At 21.3% G+C, this 22,157-nt stretch overlaps 1 protein-coding gene across 1 annotated transcript; it reads right to left on the reverse strand.

Moving 5' to 3' along the window:
* Positions 1 to 6,043: 6,043 nt before the first annotated feature.
* Positions 6,044 to 18,305, reverse strand: LOC135145576 (histone-lysine N-methyltransferase SMYD3-like). Its single transcript, XM_064077695.1, has 13 exons — positions 18,238 to 18,305; positions 18,110 to 18,187; positions 17,983 to 18,060; positions 17,819 to 17,872; positions 16,997 to 17,067; positions 16,303 to 16,470; positions 15,824 to 15,871; positions 13,299 to 13,545; positions 11,285 to 11,440; positions 10,272 to 10,357; positions 9,617 to 9,707; positions 7,893 to 7,982; positions 6,044 to 6,129 (listed from the first exon to the last, which is right to left on the reverse strand). The coding sequence occupies exons 6-13, from the start codon at positions 16,396 to 16,398 to the stop codon at positions 6,044 to 6,046; spliced, it is 900 nt and encodes a 299-aa protein (XP_063933765.1). The 5' UTR covers positions 16,399 to 16,470; positions 16,997 to 17,067; positions 17,819 to 17,872; positions 17,983 to 18,060; positions 18,110 to 18,187; positions 18,238 to 18,305.
* Between the last annotated feature and the right edge of the window lie 3,852 nt (positions 18,306 to 22,157).

Genomic DNA, 22,157 nt, shown 5'->3' on the forward strand with positions numbered 1-22,157 from the left:
GACTCGGCCCATCGCAAATCCATTCAAGGTTGACTTAGTTGCTATCAAAATGTTAACAAATAGACTTAATATTAGACTTAGTTAAATAAAGCATCGCGCTGAGTACTAGCACTTTCTTTAGAAGCGGTCCTTCGTGATTTGCCTATGAAAAGCTGGCGCAATCAACCTTGATACTATTAAGCACGTCGATAAAACCAGCTAAGTTATGTAGTACACCATCGTCATTAGAGTAAGTAGTTGCGGACGAAAGCCATGGCGGAAAGAGCTACATAATGAGTAATGTAACCTAAAACTCACGTTCTGTCCCGGAACTATTAGTGCAGTTTGATACAAAAGCATCATCAAATCCGTAGCTGGATGTACAGTTTCATTGGCGCTATCAATATGTATTCATTCGGATGGTCTCTGGCCGTTTGGCTTTGAGTATGAGCTTGGTAGAAGGTTATCAGGTGTTAGTACTATAAATATACCCCGGCCATCCCTTGGTCGAATAAGGTCTAGGTCAGGTATATCTCAGCCCGGCTACCCCCAGTCTTTTGGGACAGTCAAAATACTCCTTCGCTTCGAGAGTGAACTGAAAGCGTTCGTGTCCCAATCCTTCATGGAGCGGGGGGAGAGGGGGAGGAACCAGATCTCAAAGGGTTTAAAACCTAAACTAGAGCTGACAGTCCTGCTGGTTCTTTCCTACGTATGTACGTAATGAATGTTAGAAGTTTTTATAAGCGATTGTTGATTACAATAGGAATTCCAAATCCTGTTTTATTCTTACTAAAGAGTACGTCGTAGCCATTGTTGTTGAATTTACTGATGGAAAGTATGTTTACCTTGGTCACTTTGCAGTAATAGGTTTCAGGAGCAGTTCTAAATCCCTGCCTACGGGTTGCATGTATTGTAGTTCCGTTGGCAAGCATAGTTGCTTTCTGCCTATAACAATGAGCTCAGAGAAGAGACTTTTGAATTTCTAAAAAAGTATTTAAAAACTTAAAAAACTTTCTAAAAAGAGGGAATCAACGATGCTTTATGTGACAAGCAAAACGTAAAGGCGTACACACAATTAAAAAAAATTGCTAGAACTAAAAATTTCTTAAGTCACATGTATAAGTATTTTAGTTAGCTTTTTCCTCTTATTATTAAAACACAAAAGTTTAGGGGATGTATAGATTAACAGCAGAGTGCCTTACAACCTGCCTTCATCTACGTAAAAATTTCCAGAATTAAAACTTTGATAAGGCACGAAGAGGTAAAAAATAATTTCGTGTTAGTAAAAGTATATTTGCCTGCAATGAACGCAGTTTAATATTTTCAAAAGGCTTAAACTCAGCAAAAGTTATAGTTAATTATTTAAAATACATTTTACTAACTTGTTTTAGTAAACATAAATAGTTTATATTTTTTTAATGTGTTAATGTATTTATTAAAAAGTTAAGAATAAACTAAAATTTTGTACTTTTTTATATTTACTTTATACAATATACTTCATTTATAGAAGTTTTTTTCTCCTGTTAAGCTTTTTCTAATGGTGGAAGTTATTTACTATTTCGGTAGATTGCGTTTTTATTATTATCTTATAAAATTTGGCGTGCAGTTCTTTTTAAAGTTTGTTGATATGTTACATACTGTTTGTTTTCATAGGGCATTCTCTTTAGTTATAATAAGCATATACTATTACAAATCAGGAATTCAGACACTGCTTAATCCTTACGTTAATAAAATATAAAATACGTTATGCTAAATAGTTAATAACCAACTTTTTTTTGTTAATTGTATAGCTACTTATCTGTACTTGCTATATATTGTTTAACTGTTACAGTCTGACTAGAATACTTTTTTCTTGTCACTACTTAAAACATTTTAAGTATAAAAGCAATATGAACCATTAAGTCCATAAATAAAGGTAGCAATCTTGTAAAAGGAACAGGAAAACACCAAAAAAAAAAGTTTAAATTATTAAGACGCAAAAAAAAACCGTTATAAAATAGTATTTAGGGCAAAGATGAAAGATAGTGCCGATGCAATTAAAGGATAACCGCAATAATTTAACCAGCATAGCTTTAAATTTTCTTCTTTGTAAGCTAGAAAAATAAAATGCTTAAAGTATACAGAATTAAAGGTAACGCAATCATAAACTTGGGTAAATCTACGTGATAGTTATCAAACTTTTATTACACTTTAAGCAGAAGGTTTTCTTTCCAAGGGAACAATTTGAATTTACTCTTTACGACTGTTATCAAACTAAAGATACCTTTGAACTTATTTTAACTTAGTGACTTTTAAATAAAGACTGTACTCAATCTAAAGTTTAGAGTCAAAAAGTGTTATGGTTTTAGAAAAAATTTGAATTTACTCAACGCAATTGTAATTGAACTAAAGTTGTTTGCAACCTTGAAAAAGGCTGTACTCAATTTAGTGTTTATAAACAAAAACTATTATTTTCGTAATGCTACAGGACCTTTCTATTTAGTCTCCTTTCTCAGAAGACTTGCATTTACCTTGCTTTCTAGATTATATTAATAGAATTGATAATTTTATTCTCATATACTTGACTATGTCTTAGTCTCTGAAAAATCTAGTTTTAGTTAAATGCTAAGTATACAAAAACTATTGTAAAGTACAGAAAAAAATAAATTTGGTGGTATACCGCAAGGTATTCTTATTAAAAATGACAATTACGAACATAACAAAAAAAAGTTATATTTACATATGTTACATATCCTATTTTCACTGTTTGAAGTTTTTTTCTTTTCGAAACCGCCTGAAACAATATTACTTCGTATATTAATAATTATTTTATTTCTTGTCTTTATACCATTATTTTTGTCGAAATTCTAACATAAAATTTCACCATTTTTTTATATCTATGGTACAAAAAACTTATTTATTAGTGTTGCAAAATAAGCACTTAAGTTATAAAATTTTTGTAGTATTGTATTAAGCAACTTAGAAAAATTTTATAGTTTATACTCTAGTAAATTTACTTCTTTAATTCCTATTGGTTATAAAATCTTAGTTTAGTTTTATTTATATATTATAAAGAACAACTCTTTTACCTATTTTTATATTTTATCAGCTGTTTTCTTTAATACTTCTTTAAAATATACTTCCTCAATTTTGCTATTTCTAGGCTTTTTAACAATACATCTTTAGAAGCGACGTGTCTTCTTTACCGGGAACTTGGTGCACATATATTTTTTACTTATTATTTAACTAAAGTGCTGTCTCTGCAAGAAATCACCAGAACTTTACCACACCAAGTTTGTTTACTAGGAAATCTGCTCACGTAATAGTTAATGTTAAAGATAATCCAAAAAGATATCCCGCATTCTATAAAAATTCAATATTTTCAAAGTATTACTACACTCGGTTTCATATATTATTAAAGAGCTATACGTTTCCTTCCACCAAATAACTTGAAACTTAGAGATAACTATGAAGGGAAAAATAACAGTGTAGTATTAGTCATGACTTTGGATTTTCTTAAAAAAATAATCAAGTAACTCTTATAACTTCAAAAAAATTCATATTTTTGTAAGAAATATATTTAAGTAAGCTTATAACAGTTAACAGTGCATAATTAATAACAAATAGTATCTAATCGAACAATGAAAAAAAAAAAAGTTATGGTTTACATAGTTTATGAAATTCGTTGTACTCTTCTTGACACTAGCTAAGTAGCGACACAAAATTTAATATAAATTTTACTCAAAACCAAAATCATTTAAAATTAATTTAAAATGCGCAAGGATAAAACTACTGAGTCAGAACTGCCGGCAGGTGCAGAGGCAGACAGCAAAATTCCCAAAAGCCCCATTTTTTTGAAATTAGTAATTCCTAGTGAGCGATCGAGCCAACAAAACACCGAATTCCGAGCTCTAAAAAGGTTTTTAAAATTTTGTTTTATCACTACAAATATTAATAATTTGCGCAAATGGTCTGTAAGATCGAGCGCAGACTGCTTAGTTTTGTTATAACGTATTATGTTTTAAGTAGTTTGTACTTTGTTTTCGTACTTTAAGCTTGTATTAAGCAAGGATTACCGAAAACGTTAAACGTAAATGACGTCTGTTCCAATTCTTAAAAAATTAATTATGTTCACTGAAACGTTTAACTGCTCGAGAATTTCGTTGTCTTTTTTAAAGTTTAATAGTTCTTTAAATTCTTACCAAATTCGGCAAAACTAAAGTAAAAGAGGTATTGTTATTGAACTTAAACACTATACAAAGAAAGCCAAAATACAAAACCTTTTTAAAAAAACGGAATAGCAACAGAAAAATAATGATATAAATATAAAAAACGAAATAATAATAAAAGTAATAGTACAAAATTGAGTTGACATAGAGTAAATTGAAGACTAGTGAATAAAAGTGAACCAGCTTTCTTAGCTCTAAAAACACCCTTTTATACCATTACTTTATTAATCTTTTTAACTTTCTATAAAATAAATATGAATATATAATCGAACAGGAAATAAAAAGGACTACAATTTTTTTTTTATAAGTACTTTATATATTTAACAGTAGCCATTATAAAGTAATATACAAATTGACCTAAAAATAAAAAAAAGTTTACACATTTATTTTTATAAGTTTACCAAAACTAAACGGTAACAAAAAATGATAAAATTAATTTTAAAAGGCTAAACTTCTGTTACGAGTTGCTTAAAAAATTTAAAAAATTATAAATGTTTTAGCTAAATAAATAGTTGAGCTTAGTAAAATTGATTTTTATTGAACCTTATAGACTTAGAAAAATTAAATACATCGGTTTATATTACTACTAAAAATAAAACTTAAATTTACTTGCAAAAAGTTAATTTTTAACGGTAGAAGTTAATTTTATAAACAAATTTCATAAATATGATGTTTTAAATAAAAAGATAATAAACTTATTAATTTTTACAATATTTTTCATTTTTTAATTAGATCACAATTTAAACCTTGCTGAACAAATTATTTAATTGTATATTTCCAATAATACATCTACCTTCAATCTAGTATATTATAGTAAAAATTGTTTTAATATGTATTAGTAAAATCGAAATCATATTATATTTTTTGATAAATTTAAAGTATGATAAATGAAATAATTTAATTTATATTTCTAAATTAAAATTTAATTTCTTTGTTGTAAAAATTGAAAATACCAATAAACTTTATTTATTATTGTTTTTAGCACTCAAACTTTTGTCTTACAGAAATACAGTGTTATATGTAAAACTTTAATATTTATTAAAGTACAAACTTCACTAAAAGTTTTTTGCAGGTAAATAAAAAAGAGAACATGGACAAGTTAACAAAAAATATTTTTATTATAAAAATGTGACAATATTTAGTTGAAAAGTACAAATGTAAACTAATAAAGAAACACTTTTAATTTTAATAAAACATCAATATATTAAAGTTTCTGACTTTAAATTATAATTTTAATACGTTTGTAAAACTCAATTGTTTTAATTACTTCATTATATTTTTTATATAATTATTATTTTTCGTTTTGTTATAAATTAAATATAAGAGCAGTATAAAAATAATATGTAATTTTCAAAGTCTTCCTAATAAGCTTTTTATATTATTAAAATAAATTTAACTATAAATTTATTATTATTTAATTTATTATAAAACATATTAGTATATAAAATTAAACTTTACCAAATACAAGCAATAACTTAAAAAGTACATTTTATACTGTAATTTGTTTTGAAAAAAAAAAAAAGGGCCGCCATCTAATAAGATTTTGGTTAAAAAAAAAGTTTGAAATATAATTAACAAAAACTATAAATCCTCGTTACAACCAAAAACTTGTATTACTACTACATAATTTAATAATTTTTTAAAAATCAATAAAGGTGCGAGTACCATAATTTTCAGAAAAATAAAATTACTGATTCAAAAAAAATTAGATTATTAGAAAATTCATGATATATATTTTTTTCCACTGTAAAAGAAAATTAATCTGAATTAATTTATAATTAAATAATTTACTTAATTTTTATTATATAGTTTAATTAATCAATGTCTATTGATTATGTAAATTATTATAAATTTTTTTATTGCGTTTTGAGATCTTCTTTACAAAGCAAACAATCGCAGTTAAAATCGAAAGTGGAATGCAAAATTTTGCGTCGTTCTTCTCCTTAAAAAAATAATAAAAAAGTCAATAAATATAAAAATTTTCATTAATAAAAAATAAATAAATAAAAAACGAAGGTACTATAAAAATTATAAAAATATTATTTGTATTTAATTTTTATTAAAATAGAATTAGTTGATGAGTAAGTAAAAAAATATTTGCTAAACAATTTTTAATATAATGTGATCTAAAACTAAAATAAACAAAAAATATTAAAAAAAACTGTAAATCCAAATAAAATTTATTTTAAAAAATTAAAAAAACTATTAAAAGAATTTGAAACAATTATCATCAAGTGTGTCTGAATAAATTTATAAGATAGTAATAAAAAGTAAAATAAAATTACTGTAAAAAAATTTTAAAAATTTAAAAAAAATAAAAATTTGTTAAATAAATTTTTATAAAAAAAAAACTAAAAAAAGTCTCAAAGTATTTATTTTAATTATAAATATTGAAATAAATTAAAAAAATATGGAAAGAAAAAATGAATACTTCAAAAAATATAGAAAAAGTAAAACTAAAAAAGCTTTAAAAAAGTTATTTATAAAGTTTATAGAAAAAATTATAGAAAATGAAGTATATATAAAATAGCCAAAAAAAAATATAACTTTCACATATGTTAGGTTGACTACTTTTATCACGAAAATCTTTCGATTAATTAAAATAACAGTAAAAGAAGTAGAATAAGTTTATTAGACTGTGCCACATTCTCTTCTGAAAAGTAAGCTGCCTTCGGAGTGCGCATTTAGACATATATATATTGACCCTAGAACGAACTTAAATCTATCACTCATAAATATGGTAGCCTTTAATGAACTCCCCTAATCACTAATGGGGCAAAGGATCTTTGTTCCTGTTACTTATTGGTGAATTCAATAAACAGCGTTGTTTTGAAGAATTCGGTTTCTTAAAATAATGATGACAGCTAACTTATCTCTCTAATAATAAATATATTATTCGTCTTCTATCATAGAACTATAAAATCGTATTATCAACACAAAAAAATATAATAAAACCGAAAAACTAAAAAATATAATAAAAAAAATAATATTAAAAATAAATATGAAAAAAAACAAATAAAATTATAAAAAAAAATAAATAAAAAAATATAAAAATAAATATATAATAAATCGAATAAACAATAATAAAATTTAAAAATAATTATATAATAATAATTTATAAAAAAAAAATAAAAAAAACTAGAAAACCTTGAAAATAATAATTTATGCATACAATAAAATAATTTAAAAAAAAAATAAGAAATAAAACTAACAAGTCTTAGAAAATTAAGAAATTTATATATACAAATAACAAAATTGAAAAAAAAAAAATTATACATACGCTAATACTAAAAAGTCTTGAAAAAGGTTAAAAGTTATAAAACTAAAAAAAATTAATAAACTTTAATGGATAATAAAAACTAGAAAGCATTATAATTTTATTAGTTGTAAATGTACATCTAGAAAAAAATTATATATTCTAAAGGGTAATAAAAATTTATAATATTTATAATTACCAAAAAATAATAGAATAAAAAAAAATAGAATTATTAATATAATAGAAACTACAAACCCGTACAAAAGTTTAATGTGTAATTATAAGCGATATAAAAAAATAAATTCTTATAAAAAAGTTTATCTATAAAAAAGTATTATAATAATATATACATTTTAGTAATAATATTAATTATTATAATATTAAAAAAAAATAATGAAAAATAATAAATAAAAAAGTTTACTTTCTCATAAAGACAAGCAAAAACATACCAGTTAAACGTGGATTCTCTAAATAATTGATCGTCATAAGCTCGTTTTCCTGGATATGTTGAGAAGCAACAAAGGTCAGCTCAGAAGTGCCTAAAAATATTAAAATGCGAGGAAAAAATAATAATAAATAATAAAACATAAAACATACTTAAAAAGTGGATCAAAAACACAATAAATTAGTAAATATAATAAAAAAAATACATGTATGGTAGAAAAAATTCTAATAGAGTAAGTTTATTAAAGCAATATATATATAACATATTTTAAAAAAATTTTTTTATATTAAAAAATATAAAAAAATATAAAAAAATATAGTAAAAATAAATATAATATAATGTTTTAATAAATATTTTTGCTTTAAAATATTTTATAATAAAAGTTTTTATATAAATCAGTTTTTTTAATAATAATAAAATGATTCAGAATTTTTAATAATAAAATAAACAAAATGAAGTTAATAAAAAAATAATTAACAAATTAATAATAAGTTTAATTATATTTTATAGTAATAATAGGTTGATATATTATAACAAGTTCGTTAAATATAAACATAATTATTTATCAAATATAATATTTACTATTAAAAATAACATATATAATAAAAAAATAAACAATAATAAAAATTTCGTATTATTACAAAAAAAATTAAGAATATTTATTATAATAAAAACCAATACAATAAAAAGGTAAATATTATATACCAAATAGGATATATACAAAAAAGTATAGTTTGTAATAATTATTAATATATAAAAAAATTTATTTCTTAATTATAGAAAAATAAAATAATAATAACATTATTGAGAGAAACAAATTTAGTAAAACAAAATAATAGTATTACTATAAAGAATATACATAAAAATTTTATAAGGTCTAAATAATTTAAATAGTAAAATATATTTTAATTAAAGAATATCAATTTATTACGCAGTACAAAAAAAATTTCAAAAATATTGAAGACCCCAAAAATGAAGTAAAAAATTATTTTTTTAAAAAAGAAGCGTTTTTCATAAATTATAATTATAATTTTTGTAAGAATTTTACGCTAAACTTTTATTAATAGACAAAATATTAAAAATAGTAGACTTAAAAAAATGAATAAAAAAAATTCCTAAAAATGGTAAAAACATTAGTGAAGCTTTTTAGCAGATATAGTAATGTATATTTTTAATAAAAAACTTACACTAAACTTTTTAAAATATATAAATATTAAAAATAGTATAAAAAGTTGTATCGAAAAAGAAGTAATTCTTGTAAAAGAAAATGAAGTGGAGTAAAAAATATAAAGTATAATAAAAAAAATTTAAAAAAAGAAATAATAAAATAATATAGCGTATATCCCTAAAGTATCTTTTATAAATAATTGAATAGATAAAATTATTTCTTATCAAAATACTGATGTGGGCTTAAAAATAAATAATAACAATTAATAGGAAAGAATATGAATATATATTCAAGCGCAATTCAGAAATATTAATGAAAGCAAAATAATTTATTTTTTGACAAACTAGTCTAACTATAAAAGTAATATAAAAAAGTTTATCGAGAAAACTGTAATGAACTTAAAAGATATAAAAATAATTTAACAATATTTCTATAACGACTTCCATAAAAAAGGATGAATACTTTAAAATTTTCATACCAAACTTGTAGTTAAATAAATTGATAATAATAAAAGATGTAATATATATAATTCTACAAACTATTTTTATATAAAAAATTACCAGAAGCAGAAAACATATGCACGTTGGGGGAACAGGAATGGTCAAAAAAAGAGGCGCAAGGATAAAGACCTTTTCCAGAATTTACAAATGTCTAATGAAAATAATAATATTGATAAGAAATTAAGACAAAAAAAATAAAAAATGCAACAAAAATTTACAGTAAAATTTACTATGAAATATAATGATAAGAAGCAAACCCACACGAATTCATAATAATAAGAAAATAACAAATGTTATCGTACTAAAAAAAAACTTATAATTAATATACAAAAAGTTATATAAAAAAATAATATTATTAGAAAGTAAAATAAATTGTATTTATACACCAAAAAAGTTCAAAAATATTATAAAGGTAATAAAAATTTAAAAAAAAAACAGTGGCAAAACACAAATACATAATAATAAAAAATAAAAGGCTATCATGCTTCTAAAAAAATTATAATAAATATGTATAAAATTATAATAAAATAATAAAATAATAATTATTATTGAAAAGATATTAATATTAAAAATATAAATAGTAATAAAAAATATTTATAATATAGTATATAATGCAAAACACAAAAATCATAAATATAAAAAATAAAACTGTTTTTTTTTTAATATTTGTAAAGGAAACGGGAATATATATATACAAAAGTTATATAAATTTAACTCCATTGCTAGAAGGTTTCGACTGGAAGGAAAGTTGATTATATAAAAGTTTGCAGACTAAAGCAATATAGAATTCCAAATTATCATCTACAGAAAATAATAAGAATAAGCATTTCTACAATAATAGATTATAATGTATATGTATATAAAAATATGTAATAGTAAAAAATTTACTAAAAATTAATATTTATTTATTAATATTATAATAACTCAGAGATAAATATTTATTAAAAAGTTAAAAAATATAATAATCTAATAATAAGTATAAAAATAAATTAAAAGCTAAAAAAATTGACATAGTAAAAAAAGTAAAATTAGTATTATAATATTAACTAAAAATATTTAATAATATAAACAAAATGAAAAAAACATTCTAAAAAGTATAAAAAATAAATAATAAAAGATTAACAATTATTGAAAAAAGTATTTATGACATAAATAAATACTTTTATATTAATAACAAAATATAAATAAATCATTAAACTTTTCAAAAAGTAATAATAAAATAACACAAATAAAAAAGTAGAATAATATTAATATAAAAAATATACAATAATACTAAAGCAAAGAAAAAAATGTATAAAGGTGTACTAGAACCGGAAAATAAGATAAAATACTAATAATGATATTATTATTAGAGTATATAATAATTATAATAGAAATATATAATATATATATTATGATAGTGGTAAGCATGATATAGTAAGAAAAATGATAATAACTATAAAATTAATAATAAAACTTTAAAGGTTGTTGAGCTATTAAGAAAAATATTAATTATTAAAGTGAGTAATATTTTACTTTAAGTGTTAATAACTTTTGATAATAATAAAAAATATAAAACGATAAAAAAATAAAAATAAGGATTGTAATAATAAAACTTCAAAGATTGATGAACTTTTTAATAGTAATAATAACTATTATAATAATAATAATAATTAAACGTTGACGCATAAAAAATCACCCAAAATTATTAATAAGTAAACAATTATAGATTAATGAGCATAATAATACTTGAAGGGTTGATGAACTTATTCATTAAATTATGCTCCTCCTTTGAAAGTTTTGAGGCGTTGGGCATCGGCGTGGGTATATATAGATGGGAAAAAGCATCTCGAAATTGCTCGTCAGACTCATTTTGCTCAACCATAGCGTACAGCGGCGCAATAGCTTAATAAAAATATTAAGTTTTACTTAAAAAAGTTTAAAAAATATAAATTATATATTTTACTTGTAAATAATAATAAATAAAGAAATGAAAGCAATAATAAAGAAAAAGTAAAAAAAATAACTATTAATTATATAAAAAATATTTTTTTTAGTAAAATGATAAAATAATTTTAGAAAATATGAAAAAATAAACTATGAAAAGCATATAATAAGAAAAACACTATAATAAAAATAAATCGTCAAATATGTTAAAAGAAAAAGAAAAAATCATGATAATTTATTTATTATAAAAATATAAAAAATAAAAATAAAATATATTATGAGTAATATAAAATTATAAAATATAATTGAATAACAATAATAAAATAGTAATATAAAAAAAGTAAAAACTATAATATATTTTCTATTGAAAAGGCTTTATATAATATTTATTAATATTAATATATATATATATAATAATAATAAATATATAGTTATAAAAGTTTAACAATATAAAACCAAGGATTATTTATTAATAATACACATATATATAGTAAAAATTAATAAATAATTATATATAATAATAAAAATTTGATAAAATTTAACTAGATAAATAGTTACACATAATAATTATTTATAAATAATGATAAATACATAAAAATAAAATTCATTAAGTACATATTAATATAATAATAAAAAAAAGTTTAACAAATATAATATTAATAAAAATGTACAAATAATAAATATAGTTTGAATGTAAAAGTATAATAAAATATTAATAAATATTATAAAATGTAATAAAAAACTTAAATTTATATTATACTAAAAAAATAAAGTTAAAAATAAAATTGATAAATACTTATAAATAAATTATAAAAGTTTAGTAAAATTAATAATGAATAATTATATATAATAATTGGAGTTTGACAGAACAATATTAATAAATAAATATATAATTATATAAATAATAACAAAAAATTATTAAATAATATTTATAAATACCTGAAATATTAATGTAATAATAAAAGTTTCATGGAAATAATAATAATTTAAATTGAAGTTAATAAAAATAATGTCAATATATATATTTATATATATAATATTAAAGTTTAATAAAAATAATATTATTAAAATATTTATAAAGAACCATTTACAAGTATTTATATAATTTAAAAATAAAAGTTAAAGATAATATAATACAAGATAACTTTAACAATAATAATATAATTCTTTGATTAAAACTAAGTAAATAATACATAAAATATTTAATAATAATATATACCACGTAAACTATAATAAAAAAATAAAATAGTATTATTAAAAAGTAAATATATGATAAACCTGAAGTATTTATTAATAATAATAATATAATACAATAACTTTAATAATAATTATAGTTTTATTGTATACTAAAAGTATGTATAAAAAATAACGATAATAATATAATAATAATAGTAATACAATAGTTTTATTAAAAAGTAAATATATGAAGTAAAAAATATTAAAAAAAAAATATGAAATAATTAAAAACTATATATATGATATAAAAAAATATTTAACAATAATAATAAAATAACAAAATAATAGTTTTGTTATGATAGAAAAAATATTTAAAAATAATGAAATAAAAAATATAGTAATACAATAGCAGTATTTTAAACCAAATAAAGTACATATAAAAATATGTAATAACAAAAATATAATACTATTAAAATTCAATAATAATAAAAATTATGTGTGGCTGAAAAGTAATTATATATTATATATAATAATAACAATATTATTATTAATATTAACAATAAAAATTATAATGTGTGGTATAAAAGTGATTATATATTATATATAATGATAACAATATTATTATTAATAGTAACATTACCGTAAAATATGGGCCTCTTCGAGGTCCTGGCAAGTTCCTGCAGTTGATAAAAAAATCTTTTGGATTGGCTCATTGACTTTTTTTTTTCTTCACTAAAAAATTTTAGATCTTTTAGCCGACCACTTAGATCAGGGCAATTCTCCATATTGTTTTTTTCGCGGGGAAAACAAAATAAGTAGTGAAATTGTTGCAGTTTTTCACACTTTTTATTGCAATAACCAAAACCACAACATCTGGAACAGCGAATCTGTCATAGAAAATAATGAAAAATATGATTAAAAAATTTACAAATTTTATTATCATTGTATAATATTTAAGCGAAAAATCCTTACAAAAACTTATTTAAAAAAAGTTTAAAATATTAAATAAACTTTGAAATTAAAAAAATAGAAGGTCACAATTAAAAAATTTATAATAAATCTAAACAATGAGTAAAAAAAAGTTCTTGGCAAAAATTAGTATTAACATAGAAGAAAAGTTAAATAAGTAAATATAAAATAAGTGAAATAATAATTAATAATAGATAAATTATATTAAAGTTAACTAATATATAAAACTTTTGATAATTTTTTAAAATTGAATAAATAATAAAAGGCAATAAAAAGTTTATATATAATAAGGTTGTACTAAACTTTTAAAAAAAATACATAATAATATCCTGAGCGTAAACAATAATAAAATAAGTTTTTTTATATATTTCTATAAACAAATAAAAATAATGATTATTTTCTCTTTAATATAATAACAATTAACAAAAGATAAAAAAATAATTGTATAAAAAGTATTTTATTATTTTTATTAAACATTTTTTTTCTATAACAAAAAAAATATAAAAAGTAAACAGAATTAACAATGAAAAAAGGTATTATTAATGCTATAATAAAAAAGGTAACTGTACAAAAAATAATTACTGTATTATTATTTATATAATAATAAACTAGCATAAATAATGAAAGAAAAGTATAAAAAGTAATTTTTATTTTTTATAATATATCAAGTAAACAGAAAAATACTAAAAAGAAAAATTTGAAGATTCGAGCATTAAATTTATATATAATAAAACATAAAGAAAAGTAAAGCAGTAAAAATTATTTTTATATACAAAAAGTATTATAAAGTAATATTTTAAAACTTTCTAAAAAAAGATATAAAAAATACAACAACAAACTTTTTTTTAGTTTATATATAAAAAATAACTTAAAAATAAAATAAAAGTCTCAAAAAAAAATTCTTTAAAATATAAACAAAAATAAAAGTTTATATTAAAAAAAATGGTGTAAAAATATTTTATATAAATATACATGTTTATTTTATTTTATCTTCGAGTAACAAATATATATATAAAAAGTAAATTAAATAAAATATAAGTAAATAAATATAAAGATTTATATTATAATATATAAAATAATAAAATAGATAAAAAGGCCGCAAAAGTGTTAAAAATTAATAAGTAAGAAGAAAAACAATTACCAATAAGTTATTATATACAAATATGACTTTACTAATAAAAAAGTTTACAGAACAATGTAAATATATAACAGAAAAATAATAAAAGTTAAATAAGCATTATAATATAAAAAAGTTAAAAATTTTATGATATAAATAAAAATTCTTATAAAAATAGTATAAATAAAATAATAACATGAAATTTTCCACATAATAATATAAATATAGAACAAAACTAATAAAAGTTTAATAACAGCCTAATATATGATAAAAAAGTTAAAATTATAATTTTTTTAGATAAAAATAATAATACTTACACAAAATTTTCCACATAATATTTTAAAGATGATGCGGAAATAATAATAGTTAAATAATATTATAATATATAATAAAAAATGTTAACAGACAATAAATTTTATATAATACAAAAAGATATTAGAAAAAATAAAAAATATACAAAAAAAGTTATTAGAAAAAAATAATACACTAATAATAAAATTTACACATGATATTTAAAAAATAATAATAATAAAAGTTTAATAATATTTTAAAAAATTTAAAAAGGTAACAGACGAAATAAATTTTTTATATTTATGTAAATTTAAGAAAAAAAAATAAAAAATAATCAAGAAATGTTATCCGTTAAAAAGAAATCTACTAATAATAAAATTTCTTCAAAAGGATATATAAATAGTATTAAACAATTTTTAATAGATTCTAATTCATAAAAAAAGTTAATAAATGAGATGAAATATAAAAAAGTTGTAGTTATTAGTAATAATATATAAAGTAAATGCTTCATTATAATACCATTCTTAAAAATATAATAATAAAAAGTTTATTATAAATTAAAAAAGTGATCATAAAAATTTATAAATAATAATCCTTAATGATAAAAAATTTAAATATTTTATATTTCACAAAAGAAAATATATATACTCTCAATGAAGAAAATTTTTTATTTTTATATATAAATACTTTTTTTTAAAATTTTTCAAGAAATAACATGTCAATATACACATTACTTTAAAAAAATAATAATATAAAAAACTAATAAATAAATATTAATAAGTAAATACATGCTCAGCAATGAGAAACTTTTTGCAGGTAAAGCAATAGTCGTATTCCTGGTTAATAAATAAATATGTAAAAATAAAAGAGCAATACCTTATTTACCTTGATAAAGTTATATAATATGAAATGAGTATAATACAATACAAAAGATTTGTATATGGAATAAATCTTAAGTATAATAAAATTCTACTAAAAAAAAATATTGTTAATGTATAACAATAAAAAATTTAGGGATATTTATAAAAAAATATTGTTTCTTTCAAAAATTTACCAACTATACAAATTTATATGATTAAAAGATAATGGTTACATAATATATTACCAAGTATATTAGTAAATAGTGATATGAAAAATAATATAAATAATAGCAAACAGTAATAATATTCTAAAAGAATTATATTATATAATATTAATAATAAAAAATAGTAATAATAATAATAACACAGTATTAATAATAACTGATATAAACAGTAATAATATTAACATTGCAGTCAGCATTCATATAAGCCACTAAAGGCTTCATCACAAAAATTGTCTCTCCCGCGCGGAACGGACGGGCAGCCTTTACGACCCGTCGCATGCTCGTGGCGTCGTGGAGCACGTGGATTCCGTATTTTTCAGGAAACTGCTTTAAGAAATCCGATCGAAAAGCCTATAAAAAGTGCAGGAAATATTTTCATATATATAGAAGTAGTGCAAGTGATAAAAGTAAGTGTAAATTCGATATAAAAATCGTTTCACAATAATAACTAATAATAAAAGTTAAAAGTAATAAAGTAAATTATAAATTTAGTATATAATTTTATCCTACTATTATATGATGACCAGAAGACAATTAATAAACTTAACAAAAAATAATTATCTTTCAAATTTATATAACAATAAAATATGTGTACAAACAAACTTTTTATCAAAGTTTGTTCATCATATATATTATTTACCTTCAAAAATACCAAAGAAAAAATAAATGTTCATTATTTTAGTAATAATAAATTTAGTTATTATAATATATATGTATTATTAACGTTAAAAAAATTAAGAAAACTAATAATCATAAAAAATATATAATATATATTAAAATAATAATAATTAAATTTAAAACTCATATTATATATTAATACTTAAAAAGTTAATTAGTAGATTTACTATAAAAATAGTAAAAGCAAAAGATAATAAACTTTTTGAGCGATAGCAATAATGGCACTTTCCGGTAAAAATTGGCTGAGTTCCTCAAGACACTGAAGTGGTGCTGTGATTAATTAATTAAAATTACATATTTACTATAAAAAATAAAAAAGCTAATAAAATTAGAAATTGAAATTTATTAAAAAAATTTAAATAAACTCAAAAAATACTAATAAATATTAATAATTTTAAAATTTTGTGAGCACAATTACTAATGAACTAAAATATGAATTTTATATATATATATTTAATATAATAAAAATTCAATAAGTACAAATGTAGTGATAAAGTTATTATAAAAATTTAAGTATAACTATATATTAATAAGTAAACTTTAAGTATGAAGTAAATATATATCTAAGTAAAAAGTTTATAAAATACGTAAAAAGGATTATTTAGTTACTAAATAGTTATAATAAAAAAAACGTAAATGATATGATTTAAAACATTAAAAAAAATTAACCATTACAAAATGAATTAAAAAGATGGAAAATTTAAAAATAAATTCTTTGACCAAAAATGAAAAACTTAACAATATTAAAAAAAATTAAATAACTATGTATAACTATATAAAATAATAATAAACGATAAAAAATTATAAAATATGTCAAAAGCGTAAAATATAATAAAGTAATAATAAAGTAATACTTTTAAAAAGACTTTATCTTTCATAAGATTAATTTCAACAGTTATTTAAAAAAAATCAAATTTTAAAACTTTTCATGAGTTTCAACAACTTAATAACATTAATTCTTATGCTTAGAAACTAAATAACCTTAATTTTTGAATTTTATTATTAACTATAAAAAAAAAACCTTTTTGAACTGAAACTATCTTGGCGTAGGCATCTACGAAACCTTGAATATCATCTAAAGAAATTTTTTTTTAGATAAACCTCGTAATATAAATAATTTTTATTTACAAATATATTCCAATTTTTTTCTTTAATACAGTAATAAAGTTATTATAATAAGTTAACTTTTTTCAAGACAGTTTTTAGCTATTATCGCTTGTTGAAGGGAGAATTTTTCAATTGGCTGCAAGTCATCCAGAGGAGCTGTAATTAAAATAACAGGGTAGAAGTTTACTACATTATATAAATGTACTTTGTTCCTTTTGTTTAGAAGAATTCTTGCTTTCACTTTGGTTCACCGTGTTCTTAGAAATTTTCTTAATTTTCCTCTCTGTAAAAATAAACTCTTAAAAATTAAATAAGTAAAGTGGAACATAAAACTTCTTTGCAACGCCTCTTTGTGGGATAAAGAATGAGTTCTTTTATAATCATATACTAGCAAAGAAAGAACGGCGGAGCAGAAAAAAATACTGCCAACAAGTAATAACTTAGTCATGAGTATGTTTCGAAGAAAATTTCCAGCTTCCTCTTCCACCGCAAGATTCCTATTCACACACTTGCATTATCCACGTGATTCACTCCAGTTGAAAAGCTACCTAAACTTTACTCACTTGAAAAAAAAGTATGACTTTGAACATACTTTGATCTTAAAAATCTATTATAGCTATCTCTATTTATTTTTTACAACTACTGTTAAGCTGGGATTGTACCACTTAAAACTTTTCTACTGATGAAGATCTTGATAAATATAAGCTTGAACAATAAACTGAAGCATATAATTTTATTTATAATTGCTTTTTAAAATTTTTTATATTATATTCAAAAGTTTATTTGTCTCCTATATCTAACAAAATATTTTAGGTTATTTAAAAACTTTTAACAAAGTGCTCTAAATTATTCTAATTAAAACGTGCATTTTTTATATACTACACTAAGTTTAAAGTCCTTCAGTTCAGAGAAAGCAGTATTAAAATAATTGGAAGTAACATAGAGAATTTAGTACTAAAAAAATTGTTTAAGTCGTAATTATGACCTATTTTTTTTATTACACACAAAAAGAGAACTACTCTTCTTTTATACTAAACCACAGGCTTGGTCTTCAACGCTACTTTTAAAAGGAGCATATCTGTGGTGCGTAGAATAATTAGTAAAAGATTAGTATTATGTATACAACCGCTCATGGAAACATGAACTTCGGGTTAAAGTTAATAAACTCTAATAATTGGCGAAATTAAAACAAACCAGTTAAATATTACTTTAACAAATTCTTTAATAAACAGACAAACAACAAAATCGTATTACAGGACAATATACAAATGCAAAAAAAATTGAATTTTAGTCCTCAAAAAATCCCCCCCTGGATGCAATTTTCGCATACACTATTCTCGGCATTGAATAACAATATTGCTTTTAACTTCGAAAAAATGAAAATATACAGCGATACTTTCAAAAATCTCCGTAACTCTCTTATCTCGAAAGAATATTAAATAAATATTTATAATTTTTATTATGTATATTTAATTTAATTAGGTATTCGTAATAATAATAAATGTGTAATTGGCAGAGCTTCGATAGTTTAGTGATAAAGTTTATTAATTGTTTTCCGAGGTCTGCAACATCAGTGACTTCTTATAATCAAGGTTTACTTCTATATTATCTAGTTTATTATCTTTAACAACGATAAAAAATATTTCGTAAACAAATTTTAAATGTTTTACTGGATTAATTTCTTTGTTTTCGCTACCTCTTCAGTGACCAAGGTTAGAAATTTTAAAAAGAAGTTTTACTTAAACTCTGTGCATTTCTGTGGCTAGCATGCTTATTTATAAGTTTTATTTTAGGAAGTAACTTCTTGAGGTCCTAAATCTGGACCCCTTGTGTCGTTACAATATTACTGGAGAACTTTTGGTCAATATGAAAATTTATTAAATATTTAAAAAGATATATAAAAATATTTTTAAAAACTTACAAATGGTTAAGTGAATGTCTGCCAGTAGGGTTTTGAAGGTTACTTTAAAAATATTATTCAGCTTATGGTGCGGACATTTATAGGCGACTCCATCACCTCAAAACCAAATTTTTAAAACATCTTACTTTATTTTTGCAGCCTTTTCAGGCATAGGTAATGCCTTCAACAGGGTAAGCATATTCGCACATTTAAGTGCGTAAGGATTAAGACTCGACTCATTTGTTGATTTATTCGCGGATTGTCAATTTATTATTTATTATCTTTCTTGAACAGGTATATAGACTTTTTTGTTTTTATAGCATAAAATAAAGTTTTTATCAATTTTCGACTTGTAGCTTAAGTATCTGCTGTGTTTTAAATTTTTACTATTGTGTATAGTTACAATAAGTAACAAGCGAAAAAGGTAAAAAATATTATTTCTTTTTGCCTGTGTAGAAGATATATAAAAAGTCGACTAGATAGCATAAAGTCTGATAGTCTCAGTCATGTATTACCTTTTACACATAATGTAATTTATTGTGAAGTGCATAATAATCACAGGAAGTTCCATGAGCAATGTAGCATCTTGATCTCGATGACTCGTGCTTTGGTGCTCTGAAGCGTCTGTTACATTATAAATATACTCAGAAACCGCCCTTTAGTAGCTAACGGTACCGCTATCTGTGTTTTACGTTTATTCAATTTGTATGTAACTTTCCGAATGGGAGCAAATTTCATATGCGACAATTTCAACATAAAGAAATTTATATTTTTGAACATCCTGTGACTATTTTTTTTATTTTTTTTTATTGTAAAAAAGAAACTTAACACGACAAATCTACCAACGAGTATATATCTTTTAATCTCACAAAGGTAATAGCGGCGATAATTATTATATTTCAAGAGCTAATTAAATTTTCGTATCAAAAGCAAAAAGTATTTTTCTATTAAAATTAAATTTAGCTGCTGACTTTACGATTCCTTCAATCTGTAAAACTTAAAATTGCTTCTTTTTGTATCGGGAAATGAAGGAACTGACTTCCTCAGAGTGAACATTTTTCATGCCGGTAATGACAAAAAAAAATGGGTCGTTCTTCTATACTCACTGTTAAACTTTGGTTTTAAAATAATGACCTAGTTTGCAATAATTATTGCAATGCCCCAGACGAGCAACTTCTTAAATATAAACAAATCCCGAAAATTAATTCAAATAAGTATATAGATGTAATTAAATCTCTATATGCTAACAAAACTCTAAAATTAGATATAAACAATAAAAACGGATATCATTAGCATTCACCCGAGAATAGATAATGTATGCAAACAAAGCATAATGAAGGTTACAATATAAAGACGGTGTGAAAAATTCCATGGGAACTTTCCTAAATAAAAAAAAATTTTGACGAGACTCTTGAAAACATTAGATTATTTACGTTAAACAAAGATAGACGTTACCAACCATACTCTTAGAAAATTGCGGGAGGGAGAATATTTGCAACAATTTTTGATGCTCAAGTCAAAATTATTACAACAGTAAGCACTACTTTTAAAACTTTTATATTTGGTTGTTATGACACTGAAACTACAAGAAAATTAAATTTTTTTTAAGTAATTTTTAATGCTAGAATTTAATTCTGATTTTCAGGTCAGTTTAGTCACAAGTAAATGCTACATTCCCGGCCTAGTCTTCTTGTATATATTATTTCTCCAATCATACTATGTTATAGTCACTAGACTACACTGTGTGTACATTTCAAAATTATTTGTAATTCAAAGTACTTTAAGCTATACAGTTTGTGGGTAGCTCAACTTAAGATAGTAGTGATTGAAAATTTATTTTAAAGACAAGCTTTTTAAAATACTAATTTAAGCCTCCCAATTTGGCAAAACTGATCTTCATTTGCTGTACTCCCCGGGGTAGAGTAATTCCGTATTATATTATACATTTGAGACTGAATATTACTATATGTAGTATTCTCGATTGTATGTCTTTCAGTCGGGGGGACCTAATGATTAGCTATACATTTAAGTTAAATAACCTAAATATATTAAGGAGTATAGTTACACCGTACTGTGCTATGTAACAGAATTTGTAATTTAACCGCAAATTGTGTTGCCTAAATTGCTGCTTATAACGCGGTACCCTTTTTAATTAAAAAGGATCATAATAGAATACAGTTTTTTCAAAATTATCTTGTTTATTAGGTTTTTTTACTTTAATAAAACTAAGTAGTATTACAAAAAATACGAATACAAGAAAACCATGAATCCCAAATTTTGTTATTACATATACTTGTGCAACTTACATAAATTTCCTGATTTCAAAAAAGAAATAAGGCGCTTCTAAAACTTC

Source organism: Zophobas morio, unplaced genomic scaffold (assembly GCF_036711695.1).
Source record: "Zophobas morio isolate AGI-343-1 ecotype UQ-CSIRO unplaced genomic scaffold, CSIRO_AGI_Zmor_V1 ptg000159l, whole genome shotgun sequence".
NCBI lineage: Eukaryota > Metazoa > Arthropoda > Insecta > Coleoptera > Tenebrionidae > Zophobas > Zophobas morio.